General features: G+C 55.9%; 2 protein-coding genes across 7 annotated transcripts; one reads left to right on the top strand and one right to left on the bottom strand.

Annotated features, from left to right (window-relative positions):
• Positions 1 to 5588: 5588 nt before the first annotated feature.
• TRNP1 (TMF1 regulated nuclear protein 1) lies at positions 5589 to 6189 on the bottom strand. The gene has a single exon (XM_085208829.1). It carries the CDS (start codon positions 6131 to 6133, stop codon positions 5597 to 5599), a length of 537 nt encoding a protein of 178 aa, XP_085064955.1. The 5' UTR covers positions 6134 to 6189; the 3' UTR covers positions 5589 to 5596.
• Positions 6190 to 8927: 2738 nt separating this feature from the next.
• KDF1 (keratinocyte differentiation factor 1) lies at positions 8928 to 16766 on the top strand. Of its 6 annotated transcripts, none has more exons than XR_014879596.1 (6): positions 9182 to 9308; positions 9889 to 10052; positions 11814 to 12920; positions 13820 to 13894; positions 14553 to 15477; positions 15691 to 16766. XR_014879596.1 is itself a non-coding variant. In XM_085208640.1 (6 exons), the coding sequence occupies exons 4-6, from the start codon at positions 11825 to 11827 to the stop codon at positions 14633 to 14635; spliced, it is 1254 nt and encodes a 417-aa protein (XP_085064766.1). In that variant the 5' UTR covers positions 9182 to 9308; positions 9889 to 10052; positions 11578 to 11691; positions 11814 to 11824; the 3' UTR covers positions 14636 to 16766. The 6 variants fall into 6 exon arrangements, 5 of the variants coding, with proteins under 5 accessions (XP_085064765.1, XP_085064766.1, XP_085064767.1 ...); XM_085208640.1 differs by adding an exon at positions 11578 to 11691 and having other exon boundaries at positions 14553 to 16766; XM_085208639.1 differs by lacking the exon at positions 9182 to 9308 and adding an exon at positions 8928 to 9143 and having other exon boundaries at positions 14553 to 16766.
• The last annotated feature ends 3707 nt before the right edge of the window (positions 16767 to 20473 follow it).

Here is a 20473-nt window from a genome sequence, read left to right as displayed (position 1 = left end):
AAATGTGGAGGTTGGTGGCCCTGCATGAGGCAGGGGGTTGGAGCTTTGTGATCCTTGAGGTCCTTTCCAACCCTGGCCATTCTGTGGTTCTGTAGAACTCTTCAATAGCACAGATGTTCCAGCATCTCCCCATCCCTCCCTCAGCAAGGTCCTGGACCCCCAAAGAGGATCCCGGGCACGAGGCCGGACCTGGGCAGCTTTTCCTTAACCGTGTGGTTCTGCATCTGAGCAGGATCTCTCCTCACTGCCCAGTGCTTGCAGCTGGGGACGGCCTTGGCTGTGGGGCTCAGGGCAAGGCAGCGCTTTCCAAAGCAAATATTTGAGCAGCACAACAACACGTGGGAAAGAGCAGGGGCGTTCACTTCCCCCCCTCACTGCACAGCAGCGGCTCCAGGGAGCTGGACCCTGCCCGGGGAGGTTCAGCCATGCCCTGACCTGTGCTGGGCTGAGCTGCTTGCAAACCTCGTTCTGCCCCATGGGTTTGCACAAAGAGGCTTTAATGTTAAAGGGGCATCGCTCTTGGCCGGTGCTGGGCAGCAGCAAGGCGGGCGGTGTGGCGAGGAGTGAGGCCACAGCGATTGCTGTCTGTGCCCCAAATCCGCCCCAAAACCCATCTGTGTGTGAAGAGCACGGTGCTGAGCTCAGGAAGGGGCATCACTCATCACCTGTCCTCAATGCTGGCCATGGTGGCTGTGAAATGGCTGTGCCAGCTGGCCAAACCCACCCCACCCCTGCACGTACAGCACAAAGCAATGCAGGTCTCCATTGATCCCTCCGATGATTGCACCCAGAGCTGCTCCCTGTCATTGCAGTCACCCATTTCTCCTGCTGCACGTGCACAGCTCGGCTTCACCACTCTATTCCTCTTTGCTCTATTCCTATTGGCCTCAATATCCTTCTCTCTGAGCGTCGTTTGGCAACTTGCATTTTGCTGCAAGGAGCGACAACACCTGGACACCCCAAACCCCCCAGGGTGGGAGCGAGAAGGGCACCATTACTGGGAATGGCACAGTCCTCACCCGCGCCCACGGTTTTCTTGGAAGCCACGCTGGAGGTGGGAATTGCACCCATGGGAAAGGTGAGGGCTGATTCACAGCTACCAGCCCTGGCACGCCGGGCACCCAGCAGCACTGCTGCCATCTGCTCGTGCCCACGTCACCTTTGGCAGGGCAGAGCTGGCAGCCCATCCCCAAGCACCGGGGGTCAGCACCGAGAGGGTGTCAGCAACTGCTCAGCAGCCCCACTCTGCCTCCTCCTCCTCCTCCTGCTCTCCAGGACGCACCAGCAGTCATGGAGACGGTGTCCCCAGCACAGCGTCCCCATCGTGTCCTATGGGGCCCTGCGGGGAGGCTCGTTCGAGCCAGGGCTTCCCCAGGGCTTCTCCATAACGGGAGCTGCTCCCTCCTGCTCCGCTCCATAAGAGGAGAGGCGGCTGGGAGCGCTGAGCACAGCTTGGCTTCCCCCATGGATTCCTTTCCTGCCCGTCACTGACAGATATAGTGCCCACGTCAGCATGGCTGTGTCAGCCGGGTCTCGGTGCCCGGGATGCCATGGGATACAGGGGGTCCTTCTTGGCATCATCCCTGACCCCCTCCTCGCATTGAGGCAGCGGGAGATGAGCTCGCAGGTGTCAAAAGGGATGAAAATAAGGGCTGAGTGCAGTGCTGTCCTTCACTTCTCTGTCTCCTGTGTGCTGGTGGCACGGCAATGCCGCTGGGTTCCCCCCGGGTGGCTGCAGGACTGCTGGGACAGCTCGAGCCCTGGAGCGCTGCTTCAGGCATCACATCTGCCAAAATTTGGGGCTTTTCTCCTCAAACCCCAAAGCTGTGATTACAACCCAGGTGTTACGATGCTGATCTTTGGGTACAACCATCCCACACCGCACACAGGGACCGGGATGTGCCAAACCCCGGAGCACTGCCTCGCTCCCCTCCGCCTCTGCAGGGCAAAGCCCAGACCCCAGAGCCCTGCTCCATTTGTGCTTTGGGGCTGACATCCTCACAGGTCACTGCAGCAGGGAAGGGAGCACCCAGGGGAGCAGTGACCACAGCCAGCAAGTCAGTGCTTTGGGCAATTAATCTCTTTAAAACCATTAATGAAGAGTGATCAGGTTACAGGTCTCCCATCAGGTCGGGTTGCTGTGCAGACAGCCCTCCTCCATAGGGCCCAGCAGCTGTGGGCTTTAACATATACATTTATAGGGTGCGTGGGGACCCGTTCCCACCTCCTCCAGCCCCATGGGGACAGGGAGCAGGGCACAGCCCCTCGGTGCACCTTGCCCTTTGAGGCCACATGCTGCACACATGGTTGAGTTATTTTGGGGTCCCTTCTCAGGGCTCCCAGCAGAGGACACTTCCCACAAGGCGCAGGTGCTGGGGTGCTCGGTGTCACCCTCTCATTGGGGTCACATCTGATGGGGAACGGAGGTGGTGGCAGGACCCTGCCCAGCATCTGTGGGAGTTGGGTGGGAGCTGTCTGAATGCCAGCAAAGCACAGTGTGGATGCGTCCCACTGCTGGCCAGTGGAGCAGGAAGAACCTCCAAGAGTTGATTCCATCAGTCCCACAACACAAGGGGCCAAATGCCTCTAAGCATGGGAGGAAGGCAGCTGGGAATTGGCCCAGGGGCCACTTGCAGCAGGAATGGGTTCCTGAGACCTGAAAACCTGCAAAGGGACAGCATGAGAGGGATGGGGGAGGGGGGACAGGGATGTCCCAAATGGCCTCAGGCAGCAATAGCTTTGCCCAGGGGGTGAAGTAGCTGCAGATCCCTCGAGTCTGGGGGTCTCAGACTTTCAGTTGTGGGCTGGGGGCAGCAATGGGGCAATGCGATTCTAAAAATGGGATTTACTGATATTTCTCTGTATGTCCAAACAGGGAGCTGAAGCACAGGGGTGCAGCTGCCACAGGGAGGGGTGGGAGATGAAACTTTTCACGGGCTCAGAAAGAGCTCAAAACACCACGAGGTGCCGCCCCCATCCCCACTGCTACCACAGCTGGGCCTGGATGCTGGAAAAAAGAGCCTGAGAGCCCACTGTGGTGTCACCCACAACCCCCAAAATCCTGTGGGCTGGGCTCAGGTGCTCTGAGGGGCCAATTGGGGATGGAAGGGACAATTCCCACCTGCTGGGGCTGACTGGGGCTAATAGGGGCTAACTGGCTTTTAAGGGAGACCAAGATGGAGGGCAGGGAGATGGGGGTGTCCTGAGAGAAAAGGGGCACCAATTCAGATGGGGACACCGTGACACCACATCTCACCTCCCCTCCCCCTCCTTTCAGCCCCCCACGTCTCAGCGCCCCCCTATCAGCCCCATACCTCAACCCCCCCCCGTGTCACGGCCCCCCCATCAGCCCCACATCTCCCCCCCAAACCCCTCCCAGCCCCACGCCGAGCTCCGTCGGGCTGCACTGCCCTCTGCTGTCGTCGCTCCGCAGCGGTACCCGCAGCCCCACGCGTGTCCCCTCCCACGGCTCTGCCCGTGCCCGACCCGAAGGGATTCAGAGGAAAAACCAAAGCTGAGCATTCCGTGGCGTTTGCCCCACAAAGGGAAACAAACCGAACCATTTATCCGAAGACACAGCAGGAACACACGGCGTGACGAGGCTGGGATCGTAGCGAGAGCGGGGAGGAATCGCTGCACCGAAGGGCTTTGAATGATTTTAATCTTACTGGTTTAATGGAGTGGATTATTATTATCATCGTTTCCTTTTTCGTAAGAGCCGTTCCTGCTCTAATCAGGTCAAAAGCTGATTTGGAAATAATCACCAGAGAGTGTGTGTGTGTTTGGGGTGGGGGGGGGAGAACCAACCAAGAGAATTAAGTCCAAGCTGTGCATTTCATATTATTAATTGAAAGCCTGGCACAGATAACGCATCCCTTCTCCAGGCTGAGCCCCATAAGCTGCTCCAGCAGCAGCCCCTGTCCCTCTGTGGGGTGTGCAGGATTAGGGCTGAGCACGGGAGGGCAGAAAGCAGGGAGCATCCGGGGGGCGAGGGGGGGGTGTGCAAACAGAGCAGCAGATGCACAGGAACCCATCTGATAGCACGGGTTGGTTGCCAGGTGTTACTGGGGCTCGTTTGCTCATCCCTGCTCTGATCACATCAAGACACAGCTCAGAACGAGTGGAATATATCAAAGTTTACTTCTGCATCGCCCCGCAGAGCAAAGCGCACACAACAGACCTGCTGTGTCACAGGAAGGTACATTCATGAGTCAGTGAGACCCTCCCCCATCCCCTGACCCCCCAAAACAGGGGGGGGGGTGTTGTTCTTTAAATTAAAAAAAAAAAAAATCATCATCAAAAAAAATAAAGCAATGCAAAAGCCGAGCTGTGATCTTCCAGCAGGATTCAGGCAGCCTCTGAGGAAAGCTGCAGCAGACAGAAGCGCGGTGCGGTGAAGCAGGAGCCCAGGTGCAGCTGGCAGCGATCCCAGCAGGATGGGGACGGTGCTGCTGTGTCCCAACCCTCCATCCCAAGGTTGGCTCAAGGCTGGTGGGGTGCAGGGGGGTTCAGTGGTCCTGCAGAAGCCTTCTGCTCAGTCCTGAGCTCAACTCCTCGGAGCCTGCAAGGACGGACTCTGCCGCAGGGTGACATTGGGGTGCCTGAAGGATGCTTGCTCAATGTGTTCCCACGCTTCCAGTCCTGAGCATTATCTGCCTGATGGCAACCAGAGTCCCAGCCGTCCTGCTGAGCCCCGCAGGATCCACGTAGGGTCAGCATTGCAGTAAGGACCGGTCCTCTTTGCTCCCTGCCCTCCCAGGATGCACAGTCCGAAGCCCCAACCTGGGGCTGGTGGATGTGGGGTGGCCCCCAGCCCCTTCAGTTCTGCATGTGGCTGCACTCAGCCTCAATGTCAGCACTTGTGTCCTGATGTGAGGCTCAGGTGGGGAAGGGGCACAGCCCCATTGTGGCTGCTGCTTCCAGAGGTGCCGACAGCAGGTTCCCCTTTATTGCCTCCAGACCTTGTGATCTTCCAGGGAAACGTCCGGCCCCGCAGGATCCCCCAACCCCACAGAGGTTCCCAGACCTGCTGGGTCCCCCCTGCCACGCACTCAAGGGCCAAAACCCTGCTGTGTCCTTCAAGCATCCCACACCCCACATAGTCCCCCAGGGACCCCTTCACCCCCATTCTTCCGGGCACCCCAAGGTTCCAGACCCTGCTAAGTACTCTGGAGCGCCCCAATCCCACTGAGACCCTTAAGGAACTCCAAGCATCCCAGCCCCCTCCCCATTAAACCACCCCTAAGGACTCCAGACCCCGCTGGATTTCCTCCTCACTCCATGGGCTCCCCCTGGCCCCGCAGGGTCCCCCCACCAGAGGTTTGTCAGACCCCAAAACCCACAGAATCCCCCTAACACCCCCCCAACTCACAGCACCCCAATCCATCAGGCACCCTCACAATCCCCAGACCCCGCTGGGTCCCCCTGTGTCCTGCAGGACCCCCAAACCCACAGCATTCCCACGACACCTCTCACACCCACATCCCCCGACCCTTCACACCCCCTCCACACCCTCGGCTCCCAAACCCACAGCGTTCCCCGAAGCCCGCAGCACCCCCACAACTCCCCCCACCCAACCACCCCCCCCCCCTCTTTTCTAAGCGGGGCTGCGCGGTGCAGCGGGCAGCCTCCTGCTGGGGGTGTGCACGGAGGAACGCCGCGCTCTCCCCGTCGCCCAGGGCACGCAGCTTCGGAGCGCTCGGGCCGCGGCGAGCAAAGCACCGGGTCGGGGGCGAGGGCGGCGGCGGAGCCCCTTCTGCAAACGCTGCCCCTGGGCGGCCAGCGCCAGCTGTGCCTGTGCCACGCCGCTCCCCAGCCGGCTCAGCGCCTCGGCTCGGGCTGCCAGGCGCAGCTCGGCGTGCCGCAGCGCGCAGTGCACCTGAACCACGCGGCCCTCCAGCTCCGCCGCAGCTCTCCGCCGGCACTCCGCAGCCACCAGGCGCCGCCGCGCCGCCGCCAGCTCCAGCGAGCCGCCGCTTCCTCCTCCTCCTCCTCCTCCTCCTGATGCCGTTCCTCGTCCTGATGCCGTCGCTGCCGCTCCTCCGCCCGCCGCCGTGCCGGTGCTGCTGCTGTCGGAGCGCTCCGGGCGCTGCTCGTCTGTCGGAGCCGGGGATGCGGCGTCCGCTGTCGCCATGGGGAGGAGATGGGAGGAGGGAGAGCGGCGGTGCGGTATAGCGGAGGGGCGGGGTGATGCTGCATGGAGCGGCACCGGGGGGCGGCACCGACAGCGGGGAGGGGTGGGACGGTACCGGCATCGGGGTGGGGAGGGGATGGGAGGGGTGCTGGGGAGTAGTGGGAGGGACTGGGTGGGATACTGGGGGTACTGGGAAGGGATGGGTGGGGTACTGGGGGTACTCGGAGATGTTGATGGGATACTGGAAGGTACTGGGAGGGGATACTGGGATACTGGGGAGTACTGGGAGGGGAAGGATGGGATATTGGAGGTACTGGGAGGGGAAGGATGGGATATTGGAGGTACTGGGAGGAGATGGCTGGGATACTGGGGAGTAATGGGAGGAGATGGGTGGGATACTGGGGGTACTGGGAAGGGATGGATGGGATATTGGAGGTACTGGGAGGGGATACTGGGGAGTTATGGGAAGGACTGGGTGGGATATTGGAGTACTGGGAGGGGATACTGGGTGGGATACTGTGAGTACTTGGAGATGTTGATGGGATACTGGAAGGTATTGGGAGGGGTTGGATAGGATACTGGAGAGTAATGGAAGGGGATACTGGGATACTGGGGAGTATTGGGAGGGGTTGGATGGGATGGGGGTACTGGGAGGGGGTACTGGGGTTACTGGGGGGATTTGGAGATATTAATGGGATACTGGAAGGCATTGGAAGGGGTTGCATGGGATACTGAGGGTACTGGGAGGGGATATTGGAATACTGGGGAGTAGTGGGATACTGGGGGTACTGGGAGGGGATACTAGGATACTGGGATACTGGGGAGTAATGGGAGGGACTGGGTGGGATACTGGGGGAGTACCAGGAGGGGAAGAATGGGATACTGGGTTTACTAGGAGGGAACGGGTGGCATCCTGGGGAGAAGTGGGAGGAGTTGGATTGGATACTGGAAGGTATGGGAGGGGCTGAAGGAGATGCTGGGGGTACTGGGAGTACTGGGAGGGGAAGAACGGGATATTGGAGGTACTAGGAGGGGATGGATAGGATTGGGTGGGATACTGGGATGGAATGAATGGGATAGTAGGGGTACTGAGAGGGGCTGGGTGGAATACTGGAAGATATAGGAAGGGGGTGAATGGAATACTGCAGGTGTAGTGGGAGGGGATAGATGGGATGCTGGGGGTACTCAGCGGGGCTGGGTGGGATACTGGGAGTACTAGGAAGAGATGGATGGGATACTGGGGGGGCACTGGGAGGGACTGGGGGGATACTGGGACAGGATGAATGGGATACTGGGGATGATGGGAGGGGCTGGGTGGGATACTGGGGATTATTAGGAAGAGCTGGCTGGGATAGCAGGGTGATGCTGGGAAGAGTCAGTTGGGATACTGGGGAGATTCTGGGAAGGGGCTGGCTGTGGCTCTGGAGATTATTGGGAAGGGTCAGGTGGAATACTGAGGGGATACTGGGGAAGGGTGGGTTGGGATGGGATATAGAAGGATTACTGGGAAGGGTTGGTTAGGACATGGGTTACTGGGAAGGCTCAGTGCTGATACTGGGATTTTACTGTGAAGGATTGACTCAAAATAATTGCTTGGCTGTTTTTTTGTTTTTGTTTTTGTTTGTTTGTTTGTTTGTTTCCCTCTATATAAAGGCTTGGAAAAGTGGGACAGGCAGTGTCATTTGCTGAGCAAATGGGGTGAAGGGACCTCACAGAGGGTGTGGGTCCTCACTGCAGGGCTGGGGGCTGAGGTAGGCCAGGGGGGGATTTGTGTGGCCCTGGTGGCACACAAGGGGGTGAACGGGGTGGGAGAAGGGGAGTGAGGTGGATGGGGAGGGACAGGAACCTCGGGGAGGGGGGTCGTTGAGGACAGGGCTCTGAGGAATGGTGATCCATTGGGACAGGGATGCTTTGAGGCTAGGAACTTGGGAATGGGGATTACAGGGACGGGGACCTCGGGGATAGTGAACATTGGGTGTGAGGACTGTTTGAGACACAGAGCCTTGGGGACAGGGACCTCAGAGCTGGGGATCTCTGAGGGCAGAGGTGCTTTGGGACAGGACCCCTTGGGGACAACAATTCACTGGGACAGAGATGCTTTGAGGCGAGGATCCTTGCAGCAAGGAACTTGGGAATGGGGATTTCAGGACAGCAATCCTTGGCAACAGGAGATGAGGGCTGCTCAAGACAGAGACCCTTGGGGACAGGGACCTTTGGGGACAAGGATCCTCAGGGAAAGGGCACAAATGCTGTTTGAGGTACAGACCGTCGGGGACAGGAGATGTGGGATCTTTGAGATATGGACCTTTGGGGACAGGGATCTTCAAGAATAAGGATCCTTGGGGACAGGGGATGAGTGCTGTCTGAGATACAGACCCTCGGGGACAGGGAGCCACAGGGCAAGGATCCTTGGGGATAGCATGGAAAAAGGGCTGCTTGAGAGAGAGAGACACCTGGGCAGAGACGTTGGGGACAAGGATCCTCTTGGGGACGAGAGCTGAGATACAGCCTCTGGGGATGGGGACCTTCCAGGACAGGGATCCTCGGGGACAGGGGAATGAGTGCTGTGTGAGATACAGCCTCTCGGGGACAGGGACCTTTGGGGACAAGGATCTCTGGGGACAGAAGGTGATGAGGGCTGCTTGAGACGGAGATCTTTGGGGACCTCTGAAACTTTCTGGGAAAGAAACAAATTTTTGCTACTTTCTTTGTTTTTTCGGGTCTTTTTTTAGATTTTTATACTTTTTTTGTGTTAAGTGCTTAAATAGTGGAACTAAAATTAGCCGCAGAAGAAAAAAAAATCAAAAAACGCCGGGATATTATTTCTGTTGGCTCCCTTCAGTTCAGCCTGACAAGGTACGGTCAGAGTTGTGTGTGAGACACAGACCCGTGGGGACAGGGTCCTACTGGGACAAGGATCCTCAGGGACAGCAGGGGACGAGAGCTGCTGGAGACGGACAGGGGGTCAGGGGATGAGTGCTGTCACAGACCCTGAGGACACGGACCTGGGGTAGGGAATGTCGGCGCTCAGCCGGGCGCAGCGCTGCGGTCGGGTCGGGGTCGCACCGCGCTTCGCGCTTCGCACTCCCGTGTCCCTCGCGGCGCTCCGTCGGGCGGGTCACGTGGGCTCACCTGGCCCAGGTGGGGCGGGGCCGGCGCCGCTCCCAGCTCGCAGGTAACGCCGGGACCCCGCGCGTCCCCCGCAGCGGCACCGGGAGGAGGGGAGCGGCCGGCGGCTCCCGCCCTGCCCTGCTTTGCCCTCCCAGCTCTGCCCGCCCCGGGGTTCGTCCCCTTTCTCCCCGCTCCAGAGCCGGGCCCGACCCCCCGCCCAGGCCCCGCAGCCGCATCCAGGCCTCCTCTTCCTCCTCCTCTTCCTCCTCCTCCGGTCCCATCGCGGGGTGCTGAGGATCCTCTGGGAGCCCCAACCCCGACCCTCGTTGTCTCGGTGCCGTCCTACGGGCAGCGGGGCTGCGCTCCTCACCGGCACCGTGCTGGGTGGGGGGTGTCGGTGGGGCGGGGGGCTCCTCCTGCAGGCTGTGTGTGGTTGGGGGCTGCGGTTCCTCCTGTTCGTCTGAGCCGAGTTTGCACCTCCGTGTCGGTATCAGCCCCTGCACTGAGGTCCTGCTGCTAACGGGATGCTCTGATCCCCCCCCACCCTCCCAGCATGGGTGTAGGCGAACCCGCGAGGCCAAAACCCCCATCTGGAGCATGCTCACAGTCTCGTTTATTTGCTCTGTTGAAACCTTTTTTTAAAGGAATCTCCTTCTGCTGAACAATGACGATCTTAGACCCCGGCTAACTGGCACAGCTCACGGCTCCCACGCTGCCCCTCCCAGGCAGATGGTGGTGTCCTCTGTGAGGATCGTCTCCGTTCAAACCGGGCGCCTGTGTGAGAAGAGGGAAAGCTGCCAGCTGCCCCGTGAGTATCAGCTCTGCTGTGGATTCAAGTTACGTACGGCTGCGTTAAGCTGCTCTGTCAGTCCCTGTGCCAAAGAAACCCATTGAGTCCATAGACTGTGTGCTCAGCCCGGCGTGCTGTGACACAGAAGGGCTGAGTGCAGTATTTTGGGGCTGGAGGTGTTTGTGAGCAGGGGTAGCATCTCTGCACTGGGGCTGGGTTGTCCTTTTCTGGGCACTGGAGATGCTTTGAAATGTCAGAATGTTGTGGGTCGTTACGTAAGGGATGGCTGCAGTCCGTGTGTTGGATCTTGGGGGGGGGGGGGGAGGAGCTGGGTATTAAGGGAAGCATCCCATTAAGCAGTGATTAGATCAGCTCAGCTGGCTTTTGTTCGTTGGTAAATTTTGAGCTGAGTTCTGAAAACAGTGAAGCTGAGAACAGAGTAGGATTGCTGTTCTGAAGAGAAAGCAATGGAACTCTCTGTTCGTGCTCTGTCTGGAGAGTTCTGCCTGTTTGGGATTGGAATTGGAGCTCATATTTAATACGTTGTCCAGGAATGTGCAAAGGAACTCCAGAAACATGTGTTGCTTACAAATTGTTATAAGCTAATGGAGCCAAAAGGTTCCTGGAAAGCAGCAATGCGACACAACTGCCTGGGGAGTGTTTTCCCTGTGCTTCTTTCTAAGGGCAATGGTACTGTTTCTTTTTGTTTCACTTTTTCTTTTATTAATTTAAAAAAAAAAAAAAAAAAGGCAGTGATTTAACGAAGGCAGGTATCTGTGCTTGAGTTGCCCTATAGAAAGTATACAGCAGGGACAGTCCAAAAGCACTTAAGCTATGGCTGGGCTCTCACTGTTTATTAATTGACCTAATTAGTATTTAGAAGGATCTCTTGGGGGTCCTGGGTGAGAAGCTCAGAAAGGAAAACTTAGGGGCCCAGCACAGCCTGGAATAAAGGCAGCAGAATGAAAGTAGAGTGACAGCCTCTACCCAACATCTCTCACTATGGTGTGTGGTGGCAACGAGAGCAGCTTGCTTTAGGATTCCTGCAGCACAGCTCTGTGGAAGCTTTGCTTCCGTGAGATGTGATTTGAGAGAGGATCTTCAATCCAGATGGAGAGGTTGGCTTTCTCAGCAAAGTCCAGGACGTGACACGGCCGTGACTGGCAAAACTCAGTGTTACTAATGCCATCATTGCTAAATCCTCTAAATGTGAATGGTGGCAAATGATTTGGAGTATGAATTGACAGTTGCATAATTGATTACTTGTCATCTCCTCCTAGGCATGGTGTGTTTTGAAACGGGTGAGTGCTGTCAGGTAATCCCAGAGAATGCAAGGCAAAGGGGAAGCTGTTGAAAAGAGGATGCTTTTCCTTTGGAGCCTGGCAGCCAGCTCCACCTGCAGCTGCACTGCGCATTTATTGCTTGGAGGCAGCAGCTCTGCAGCCTGACTTCTGTAGCAGCACGAGGCAAACCTCTTCTGAAGGCTACGGGGATTTTGGTGCCTTAAAGGGGCCCTTCTTTAACACCTCTTTCCTTGTTGAAGCATTGAGTGAAAGCAAGCAGTGTGGTTTGGTAGCTGGGGGACTCTGAACTGCACAGCAGCCTCCCTCTGTATGCAGTGAATGTGCACAGCGTGAGACCTAGTCCAAATGGTTCTGTAAGTACACTGAATTTGAGATGGAGCCTCACTGAATTTGGGTGTTGGGTCCTTCTTGCCTTAGTGGCAGCTTGCTAAGGTGGCAGATGCTTGGCTTGACTCGAAACCTCCTTGTCCTTCAGGTGCTTGAGCCATGCTGGGCCGAAAAGCAGGACCCCCCCACAACCTGAACAGCCACCGCCAGAAAAACCAGTCCTACCAGCAGGCTGTGCCCCCGAGGAGCCGACCATCCAAGGAAGCCGAGGTCGGGCTGGAGGTGTTGGGTGGTTTGACTCCTGAAATCAAACAGAGCCGCACCAGAGCCCAGCAGATGCGGGACAGGAAAGGTCGCAAAGCTGACCTCAAAGACTCTAATGGGAGAGAGGCAGAAACCATTACCTTCATCTCTGGTACGGCAGAGGCTCCTGCAAACCAGAGCTTCTGCTGTTCCTCTCTGTCTCATGCCTGGAAAACGTACAAAGCTGTTTTCTGTTGCATAGTGACCTGTGGGGGCTGCTTTCAGGACTGCAGTGTCTGTATCCCCTATCCAGGGCCTGCCGAGACCTCCACCGACGATGGGAAGAATGGAGATTATAATGGGCGACTGCCAAACAGCCCTGCCAACGTCTCTCCCACCGAGAAGAATGGGAACCAGATCAAAAAGTCCCACATGGGCAGCAGTTTCAGTTACCCAGATGTCAAACTGAAGGGCATTCCTGTCTATCAGAACAGGAGCCTGGGCCACCATCTGGAATCGGATTCGTGCTTCAAAGAGCTGCTGCCAGAGAAGCCCCTCAGGAACAGCATAGAAAAGCCACCGCTCCCCAGCAGCCACCGGAGTTCAGAGGAGTATTATTCCTTCCACGAGTCTGACCTGGATATCAGCGAGCTGAACGGCTCCATGTCCAGCAGGGAGATCGACGTCCTGATCTTCAAGAAGCTGACAGAGCTCTTCAGCGTCCACCAGATCGATGAGCTGGCCAAGTGCACATCAGACACTGTCTTCCTGGAGAAGACCAACAAGATCTCGGACCTCATCAATAGCATAACTCAGGACTACAACCTGGATGAGCAGGATGCTGAATGCAGGCTGGTCCGAGGCATCATCCGTATCAGCACTCGGAAAAGCAGGGTCCGGCCCCACATTTCTGTCCCAGCCAGCCAGAGCCACGAGGAAAAGTCCAGCAGAGGCAACGCACCAGACAGCGGGAATGAAACAATGCTGGAGTCCACGGTCATCAGCCAGGACGGTACGTGCAGGTTTCTTGGTGTTGCAGCTTCAGTACAACAGGGCTGTTTTATCAGAGCTGTCAGATGTGATGGAGTAGGGTTGAAAACTGATGGCTGTCTTCAGGGTGGGCTGCTTTTCCTGGGGAGTGTCAGTGGGGGTCTTTCTGTATTACCAGAGCTCTGCTTGTCACCAGTCGTTGCTTTCGTGATGGTATCTTTCACTGTCAGGGAAGTTTGCACTGAGCAATGGAAGGGCTCCTTCTGCTGCTTCCTCTGCACCTCTATGCTAGGCAGAAAGACTGTGAGTCAAACTTAACTGGTATGACCAGACAAGCTGGCTTGTGCCAGAGGATGTCCAGTTACCAAGCTGGCTCTCTACCCCATGTTCTAGCACCGTTCTTGGCAATACCACCCTTAAATCACCAAGACAGAGTGCCTCATTGGAGCTGAGACTTCCTACAGGAAGGGTGAGGAGAAGCCAGCGAATAGCCCTGCAAAGAGGGGGGAAGGGCTTTTGCCACACGCTGTAGGTGTGCACACTTATTTCAAGGACACTGTCCTTGTCTGGAGCAGCCTGAAATGAGTGACCTCTAAAACAGGCAGGAGGAGTGTTGTAGAAAGACTTGGAAAAGCTGAGCGTGGGGTCAGGAGACATCCAGAAGTCACAGAGGAAACTGGGTGGCTGTCGTGCCTCCCAGCTCTGCAGTGAGGTTGCTGTTGCTTCCTGGTATTTATAGCTCACGTTACTAGGACAATGGTGGGAGCAATCTGAAGAATAAGACGCTACCTCTGCTGCTACCTGAGGGTGGTGCCTCCTGAAGGAGAGCCTCATGCATTCCCTGACAGGTGTCTTTACTCTTGAGTCATAGCTGCCCGTCCTTTCCTGTCTTCTTCCTGACCTTCTTGGTTTTTACTGCAGATTTGGCCGTGCAAATATCAGAGGAAACACCAGCAGATGTGCTGGCCAGGAATATGAGGCGGCACAGCAGCGCAGGTAACGTGCCTGGCCAGAGGTCTTTGCAGTGGATGCACTGCAGGAAGGGGGGGTTTGACAGGAGTGAGCAGAGCACCCTGAGCTCCTCACACTGTGTGCGCCTTCAGTTTTCACCCTTTGCTGAGGTGACAGCTGCCTCTTAGGGTGTTTCCTTCTCTCAGGAGTGAAGGGGGCTCAGAAGGCTGCGAGCTGCCCGAGTTTGGTGGGTCCTTCTGAAAGAGAAAGGAACCCACGTGTAGAGCTCTACCTGTGCTCAGCATTTGCCCCAGAGCTTCCAGTCTGCAGGTACCTTGACAAAGTCTGGGGCTCTGCCTGGGGCATGACCAGCTAAGGTTGGATCACATGGGAACTGTGCAAAGGGAAGCAGGGGAAAGCAGCTGCCTGTCCCCTGAGCTCTGATCCTCGTGGCATGCATGCTACACTCCAAAGAGCTGCCCAGGGCTAAAAGACAAGTTTTCTCCTGCATAATAACAGATCTCTCCTAGAAGATGGCCACAATGCAGGCAGGGTTGTTCCCTGCCCGTGGGCTTTGTGTGGCTTTCTCCTCCCTCATGATACACAATGCCTTTTGTGGCAGCTGCTTGTCTAACTGCCTGGCACTTGGCTGCTATAGTTCATCATGTCTAATGTCACCATCTCTTCTTTTTTCCTCTCCAAGGCTCTCCAACAAGCAGAGATTCCTCTTTCCAAGACACAGAGACTGACTCATCTGGAGCACCTCTGCTTCAGGTGTATTGTTAAGAAAAGGGACCCAAGCAGCAGGCAGGCATTGCAAGGCTTTGCTGCAGGTTTCTCCTCTTTCCATATGGAACATATTATGTCACTTTTTCCCCCCAGTCTACTCACATCCTTTGTTGAAGCCAAAGTTTTCCTACTGAGTTTCACTGGGAATTTTTTTTTTTCTTTGGACAATATAGAACATTAAGGAAGTGAACTGTGGAGCTAATGCACTTGGGAGGTGGAATGTGTGCCCAGGGAGGAGAAGATGGACAAGGAAGTGCTCGATGATTTTATTTCCAATCTTCACGTTCGGTTCCAGCAATCTCAGTGACCCAGCTCCTTCCCTGCTTTGAGAATGTGCTGTACATTTCTTGCTTGCTGGCATTGCAGAAGTTAACCTGGGGAGGGGATAATCAGATGGTGTCTGGTTAGTGACAGTGCTGAGGCAAAGGCCAGGCACCTGCTCTCTAAGGACCCAGATCTCTGTGTAAAGAGCCTGGGTTTATGGTCCCAGAAATACAAGTCCTCTACCCATGGCGTTGCAGATCTGCCTTCTTCCTGCTGCCCTTAGTGTCGTTTCCCATTGCCTTGTAAGGGGGGAGGTTCAGCTAATGTGGTTTGTTTCAACTTTGGCCTCTTGGCCCCTCTCCCAAGATAGTGCCAGCTGCAGAGAGGCAATACTTGAACTGCTGCCCTCCTCATCCTCCCCCAGCTACTGCCAGTCTGATCTGAGCTGCACACATTGACCTGTGGCTTGCATGCCAGCCTGCTCTCCTCACTCACCACCAAGCCCTGTGCATTTCCCCATCGTGCTTGTTGTCAGGCTGGCTGCTGGGGCAGCCCTGGAACGTGGGTTGTATGAGGTATGTGAAACGATCCCTTCATTTTTAGGCTTTTTTTTTTTTTCTAATGAAGAGTTGGACTGTTTGATTACTCTGCCAAAAAATCCCATCAGAGTGTCTTGAGTGAAAGCCTCCCTCAGAGAGCATCTCCAGAGGACCTGGGAGAAGCTGCTTGATCCCACATACCCCTGTGAGCACTCAGCACCTTCTCTTTCCTTTGCTCTTCTTTCACAGCTGTGGCATTGCTACCCCAAGGGCACAGAGCCAGATGACCTTGAGGGCTGCAGCAGGAGGAAGCTGTATCTTGCTGGTGTTGCCACTTGATTTTTTTATCAGAAAGTAAACACGTGAGGCCACGGGACTTGTTTATACTTCAGGTGCCCTTGGACATGACTAGAAAATGTTGGGTTGGATTTCCCATCAACGGAATCAACACAACCACTGGTTTCTGGGGAGGGGGAAACCAAAGTAGGTCCTATGGTTTGGTGTGGACCGTGTTTGTGTGCCTTAACTGAACTGAAATGTGCCTTAATTGAACTGAAACGTGCCTTGAGCTCATAGCCTGTGATTACTCTCCCAAAGGTTGGGTAGGGGGAAGAGGATTAAATTCTTTACGTAAGCAGTCAAACTTATTTAAGTGGCCAAAGCCCTTTGAAATGTGCAGTCCAAGTCCCTGTCAGAGCCTGTTTTTGTAAACTGCTCACACTTCCCAGCGTGACTTCATGAATCATGGACATCACTGAGACCACACCTGGAGACACTGACTGAGATACTGGCAATAAAGGGGTCTGAGACATTGGTTTGGCGTGCCCTCCTGGTGTTGTCATCCGTGCTGGCTGTGAAAAACCCTTTTCCCTGTGCAAGGAAGAGACATGAAGCAAGGACAGCGTGGGGCTCAGATGGGCTGTTTGGTGACCTCCTGCAGAATGCCACATGGACCCACTCTGCTTCCTGCTCCTGAGTGGATTTGCCCATACTCCAGGACGAGTTTCCTTACACCCGTACAGCACTGTGGCTCATGCAGCTCTGTGTGCTTCGCAGTGGAGATGAGGGGTGAGAATGAACTTGCAAAGAGCTGCCAGCTGCTACTACAGCTGCAGTGGCACTTCTTTATGTTCCGTCTGCGTATTGTGAGCAAATGTGTATGGATCAAGCTTGCAAAACACACCCAAAAAGCCAAGTCATCAAGCAGAATACTGTCCATGTGCACCTGTGGTGTTTTAGGGGTTCATCTCCCTTCCTCATCCTTAGCATCTGATTCAGTTTTTTTTTTTTTTTTTTTTAATATAAAGCAGGAGATGTGCTCTTTATCTGTGCTGTCTTTTGTGTTCTTGCTTGCATTGCTTATGAGGGAGCCGGGGCTGAGAAGGAAGGCTGTTCTGCCTTCCCAGCAGTGTGTGCACAGCAGTGGTTCTGTGTGTGGGAGTTGTTCTGAGGGCTGAATGCAGGGCTGGTGTGTTGTAGGGCTCAGGGAAGGGGGGGTGCAGGTGGAGAACCCTCTGTGGAAACACAGGTTTTTCCTCAGCTGGAACTGAGCTCTGGGAAAACTCAGCCTGGGGGGGAGGATTTCCAAGGTCGTGAATGCTTCTTGCTAGAAAGTGCCAGCTCTGTTTTGTTACACGAGGATTGCAGTTCAACCTGACCACCCTTGGCCAGCAGGCAGCACCTCGTGCAAGAGATGGGTTTCTTGGAACGGTTTTAAGCCCATGAATGGGTACGTGCTGCCTTCTCTCAGCTGGAAATGTCTGCCACAGTGGAGCTGCTGTGCCTGCAGCGCTCAGAATGGCCTATTGCTGCCCCATGGCAATGCAGCCAAGGCTGCCTGCAGCGCTGTGCTGGGACGTGGCCGTGTCACTGCCGTCCCTGCCATCCCCACCTGCTCCTGAGCTGCCCTGCTAGTTCCTCCTGCAAGTCCAGGCTGTGTTTCTTTGCCCTCCGAGTGCCCTTTCCGTGAGTTCCTGCAGCACTTCCTGGAAGAGATCAGTCTTCCTCCTCCATGAATCTGGGCAGGGGGTGGCACAGTGTCTGTTCCTGATGTGCATCCCAGCTCCTGCTTCCCCTGAGCATCCGGGGAGGACATTGTGGTTCTGTCTGCTGGGTGCACCGTATGCACAACACAGGATCTCATCTCCAAACCAGCAGCATTGTTCCAGTTCAGTGCTGTGAGACCACTTCCATTTCTGGAAAGATTTTATAAAACCTCTGTATGTAAAATGATCTTCTCACAGCTTCTGCATCCCTGCTGTAAGCTCTGTGCTCAGTAACCTGCTTTGCAGCGTGAGTTTGCCGCATCGATCTGGGTTCGCTCACAGCTGCACAGGGAACCGTCCTGCTGCTATTTTCTGTCTGCTGAAGGTCGTGTTTGCAGTTGACCAAACTGTCTGAGTTGTTTTTTGTTCTTTTTTTTTTTTTTTTTTTTTTGCTCCAAGCAAAAAGACACCGAGTGACCTGACAAGGTGGGTATGACAGCCTTTCACCCCACTGAAGGTGCATGGGCACTTCCTTCTGGGAGTGTGACTCAGCACCGCCGTTCTCCTGAAGGCTGTGATGTTGCTGGGCTCAGCTGTGTAAGGAAAATCCACGGGCACTGCTGTGTCTGTGTCCTGGTGCTGCAGGAAGCTGTGCCCCCCGCCCTGTACGGCAGGGATGGGAGTTCAGCACAGCTTACAGGCTGGAAAGCAGACAACCTTCAGCCCAGCTTTACAGCCTGGTCCTTCGTGGCAGAGGAGTGGTGGCTTTCCTTCAAAGCAAGCAGTGATGAGACAGATCTGCTGCCTCTTTCCTTCCTTGGGGTTCCCAAAGCAGCCTGGGCTGTTCCTGAGCAATCTGAGCAGCAATCATCATCAAAAAGAGCTACAGCAAGAGCTGCTGTTGGGGAAAGAAAAGACCAGGAGACGCTTTTGGCACAGGAAAGCCCGTGTGGGTTTAGCATTTTGCTTTTAAAAGGTGGGAGGAGGAGGCTTTGGCTCTTTTTTGGGACCAGGACCACTCTATGGAGCAGCCCCAACATGTCAGACCTTCTGCTCCACTCCAAGCCACGGGTGAAGGGTGCAAGCTGTGCCCCCCAGCCTGGCTGTTGCTTCTTGGGGGCTTTCCCCAAAGCAGAGCAGAGCCTCAGCTGCAGCTCCGGTGGGTGGCAGCACTGACACGGCTCCTGCAGGTGTGACACGGGTGTGACATGCCAGGGGACCTTTGGTGGCCGCCAGCCCCGAGCACACCTCCTCCAGGAGGTGGGCGTTTGCTGGGAATGAGGAGAGAGATATTTGTTGGGTTTGGTCCCTGATGTCCTCTGTCAGTTATTTTCCTGCATAGGTCCCAGCTGGGAGCTGCAGTCCGGACTAACTAACTGCTCAGACGGAGGTTTGTGCTCTTTAAGCCACTTCTGCTGCCAGACCAGAGCTGTCCTGCCTGGCAGTTGACTCCAAAGGAAAACACTTTCGGGAGCCAAAGGGTGTTGGGTTCAGCTCAGCCCGTGTGGCTGCTGGGTGCCATGCAGGGGACAAGGCCAGCAGGAGAAACACCTTCTGTTCCGCTGGCCGCAAGGGTTGAAGTCCAGGGGCAGCTCACAAACAGTGCGGGGCATTCACCTGCCAGCAGTTCAGAGCAGAGCTGGGGCTGCTTCTCCCAGGGCCGTTTGCATTTCCCTTCTGTGTCCAAAAGAAAGGCAGATGGCATTGTTTCCCCCCACTCCCCAGGCCCCAAAGTCCCCGACAGCTTATTCTGGGGTTGCTGCTACCTACTGTTCTTGGTGCTGTTTGCTCTTAGCTGCTCCCCTGCTTGCCTCCTTGCCCTGACGCTGAGCAGTACCAGCCCCAGCTGGAGCACTTACGAGTTCCCCAGTTGTGGTTATACCAGCCACTGCTTCAGGCTCACACCAGCAGAGACCCTGCAAGAGCTGAGGGCAGAGATGCTGGGTTTGGTAACAAAACGGAGCCCCACGTGGTGACAGCAACCCATCAGGTGGTACTTGGGGTGCCAGGTGTGGGTTAGCGGGGCAAGGAGGTGTTGGGGAAGTAAGGAGGGTTGGGCTCAGTGGTGGTTATGAGCAGTCCCCAGGGCCTGCCTGTGCTTGCTCTGCAGGAGGGGCCGGCTGCAGGTAGAGAGCCCAGCCCCACCTGCTCACCCTCACCTCTGGGAACAGCCTCACCGCTTTGCCATGGAGTGCAGGGAGAGCTCCCTGCACCCCCAAAACAGCAGCTCAGCTCCCAGGCTCACCCACCCCCCTGTATTTCAGAGCAGGGTATGCTCACAGTACAGTGACACAATGCCCTCTGCTGTGTTCCACTGCCACCAAAAGGAAACGAGCATAGGGTTAGCTGCAGAGCAGTCTAGAAGGACCCAGAGCAGAGCAGACACATCCCAACAGGACGAGGGCAGGCTGGAGGCAGCTGCCCCAGGTTCTCGCTTTCCCACAAGGTCATTGCTGAACTGGGTGGGTGCTGCTTTTTGAACTCGAGGGCCTATAAAACTGAGAGAATGAATGCACGCAGTGTCCTGTTATTCAAAAAAATAAAACCTGGTAAGCCAGGTGCAAGGCCAGGCTGGACTTTGCCCAAGCAGGATTTTCTGCTGTTTCTGCCCACTCCCTTTGGCAGGAGGCAGAAATACTTTGTAGTGGCAGAACCTCAGAAGCAGGATTTTGGGGTAGCCTCTAAAGGGCAGGCAGGAACAGTGGCTTTTGTCACGCTTTCCTCGTACGCTTGTCATTAGGCAGACCTGGGGCAAGGGTGGCTTTCCCAGTGCAGTCATGTGCTGCTACGTAGAGAATGGGGAGCCTGAAGCAATGAGCCTTGGTCAGCACTCCTGAGCAGGACCCAGTTCCAGCTGTCGAGCTGGGGAGCAAAAGTGAGGAGTGAGGATCCTAAGAGGACCCAAGCAGCTGCGGAGCAGAAGCCCCAGCCCTCAGCAGGCAGCCACCTCTACCTGGGCAACTGCCTGCCCCCTCCCAGCTCGTATCTAAACTGCACAGCCCCTCCAAAGCCCTTCTGCAGGAGGAACCACACCGTCTACCCACAGA

Source organism: Meleagris gallopavo, chromosome 25, assembly GCF_905368555.1.
Source record: "Meleagris gallopavo chromosome 25, MGAL_WU_HG_1.1, whole genome shotgun sequence".
Lineage (NCBI taxonomy): Eukaryota > Metazoa > Chordata > Aves > Galliformes > Phasianidae > Meleagris > Meleagris gallopavo.
Note: the sequence above shows the minus strand (reverse complement) of the source record. Positions and strands in the feature narration are given on the sequence as shown.

Coding starts and splice junctions, on each gene's coding strand:
- KDF1 (XM_085208639.1), top strand. CDS start 11,825: ATGCTGGGCCGAAAAGCAGGACCCCCCCACAACCTGAACAGCCACCGC. Junction 12,921..13,819: donor CACGGTCATCAGCCAGGACG/GTACGTGCAGGT, acceptor TTTTTACTGCAG/ATTTGGCCGTGCAAATATCA. Junction 13,895..14,552: donor GAGGCGGCACAGCAGCGCAG/GTAACGTGCCTG, acceptor TTCCTCTCCAAG/GCTCTCCAACAAGCAGAGAT.
- TRNP1 (XM_085208829.1), bottom strand. CDS start 6,133: ATGGCGACAGCGGACGCCGCATCCCCGGCTCCGACAGACGAGCAGCGC.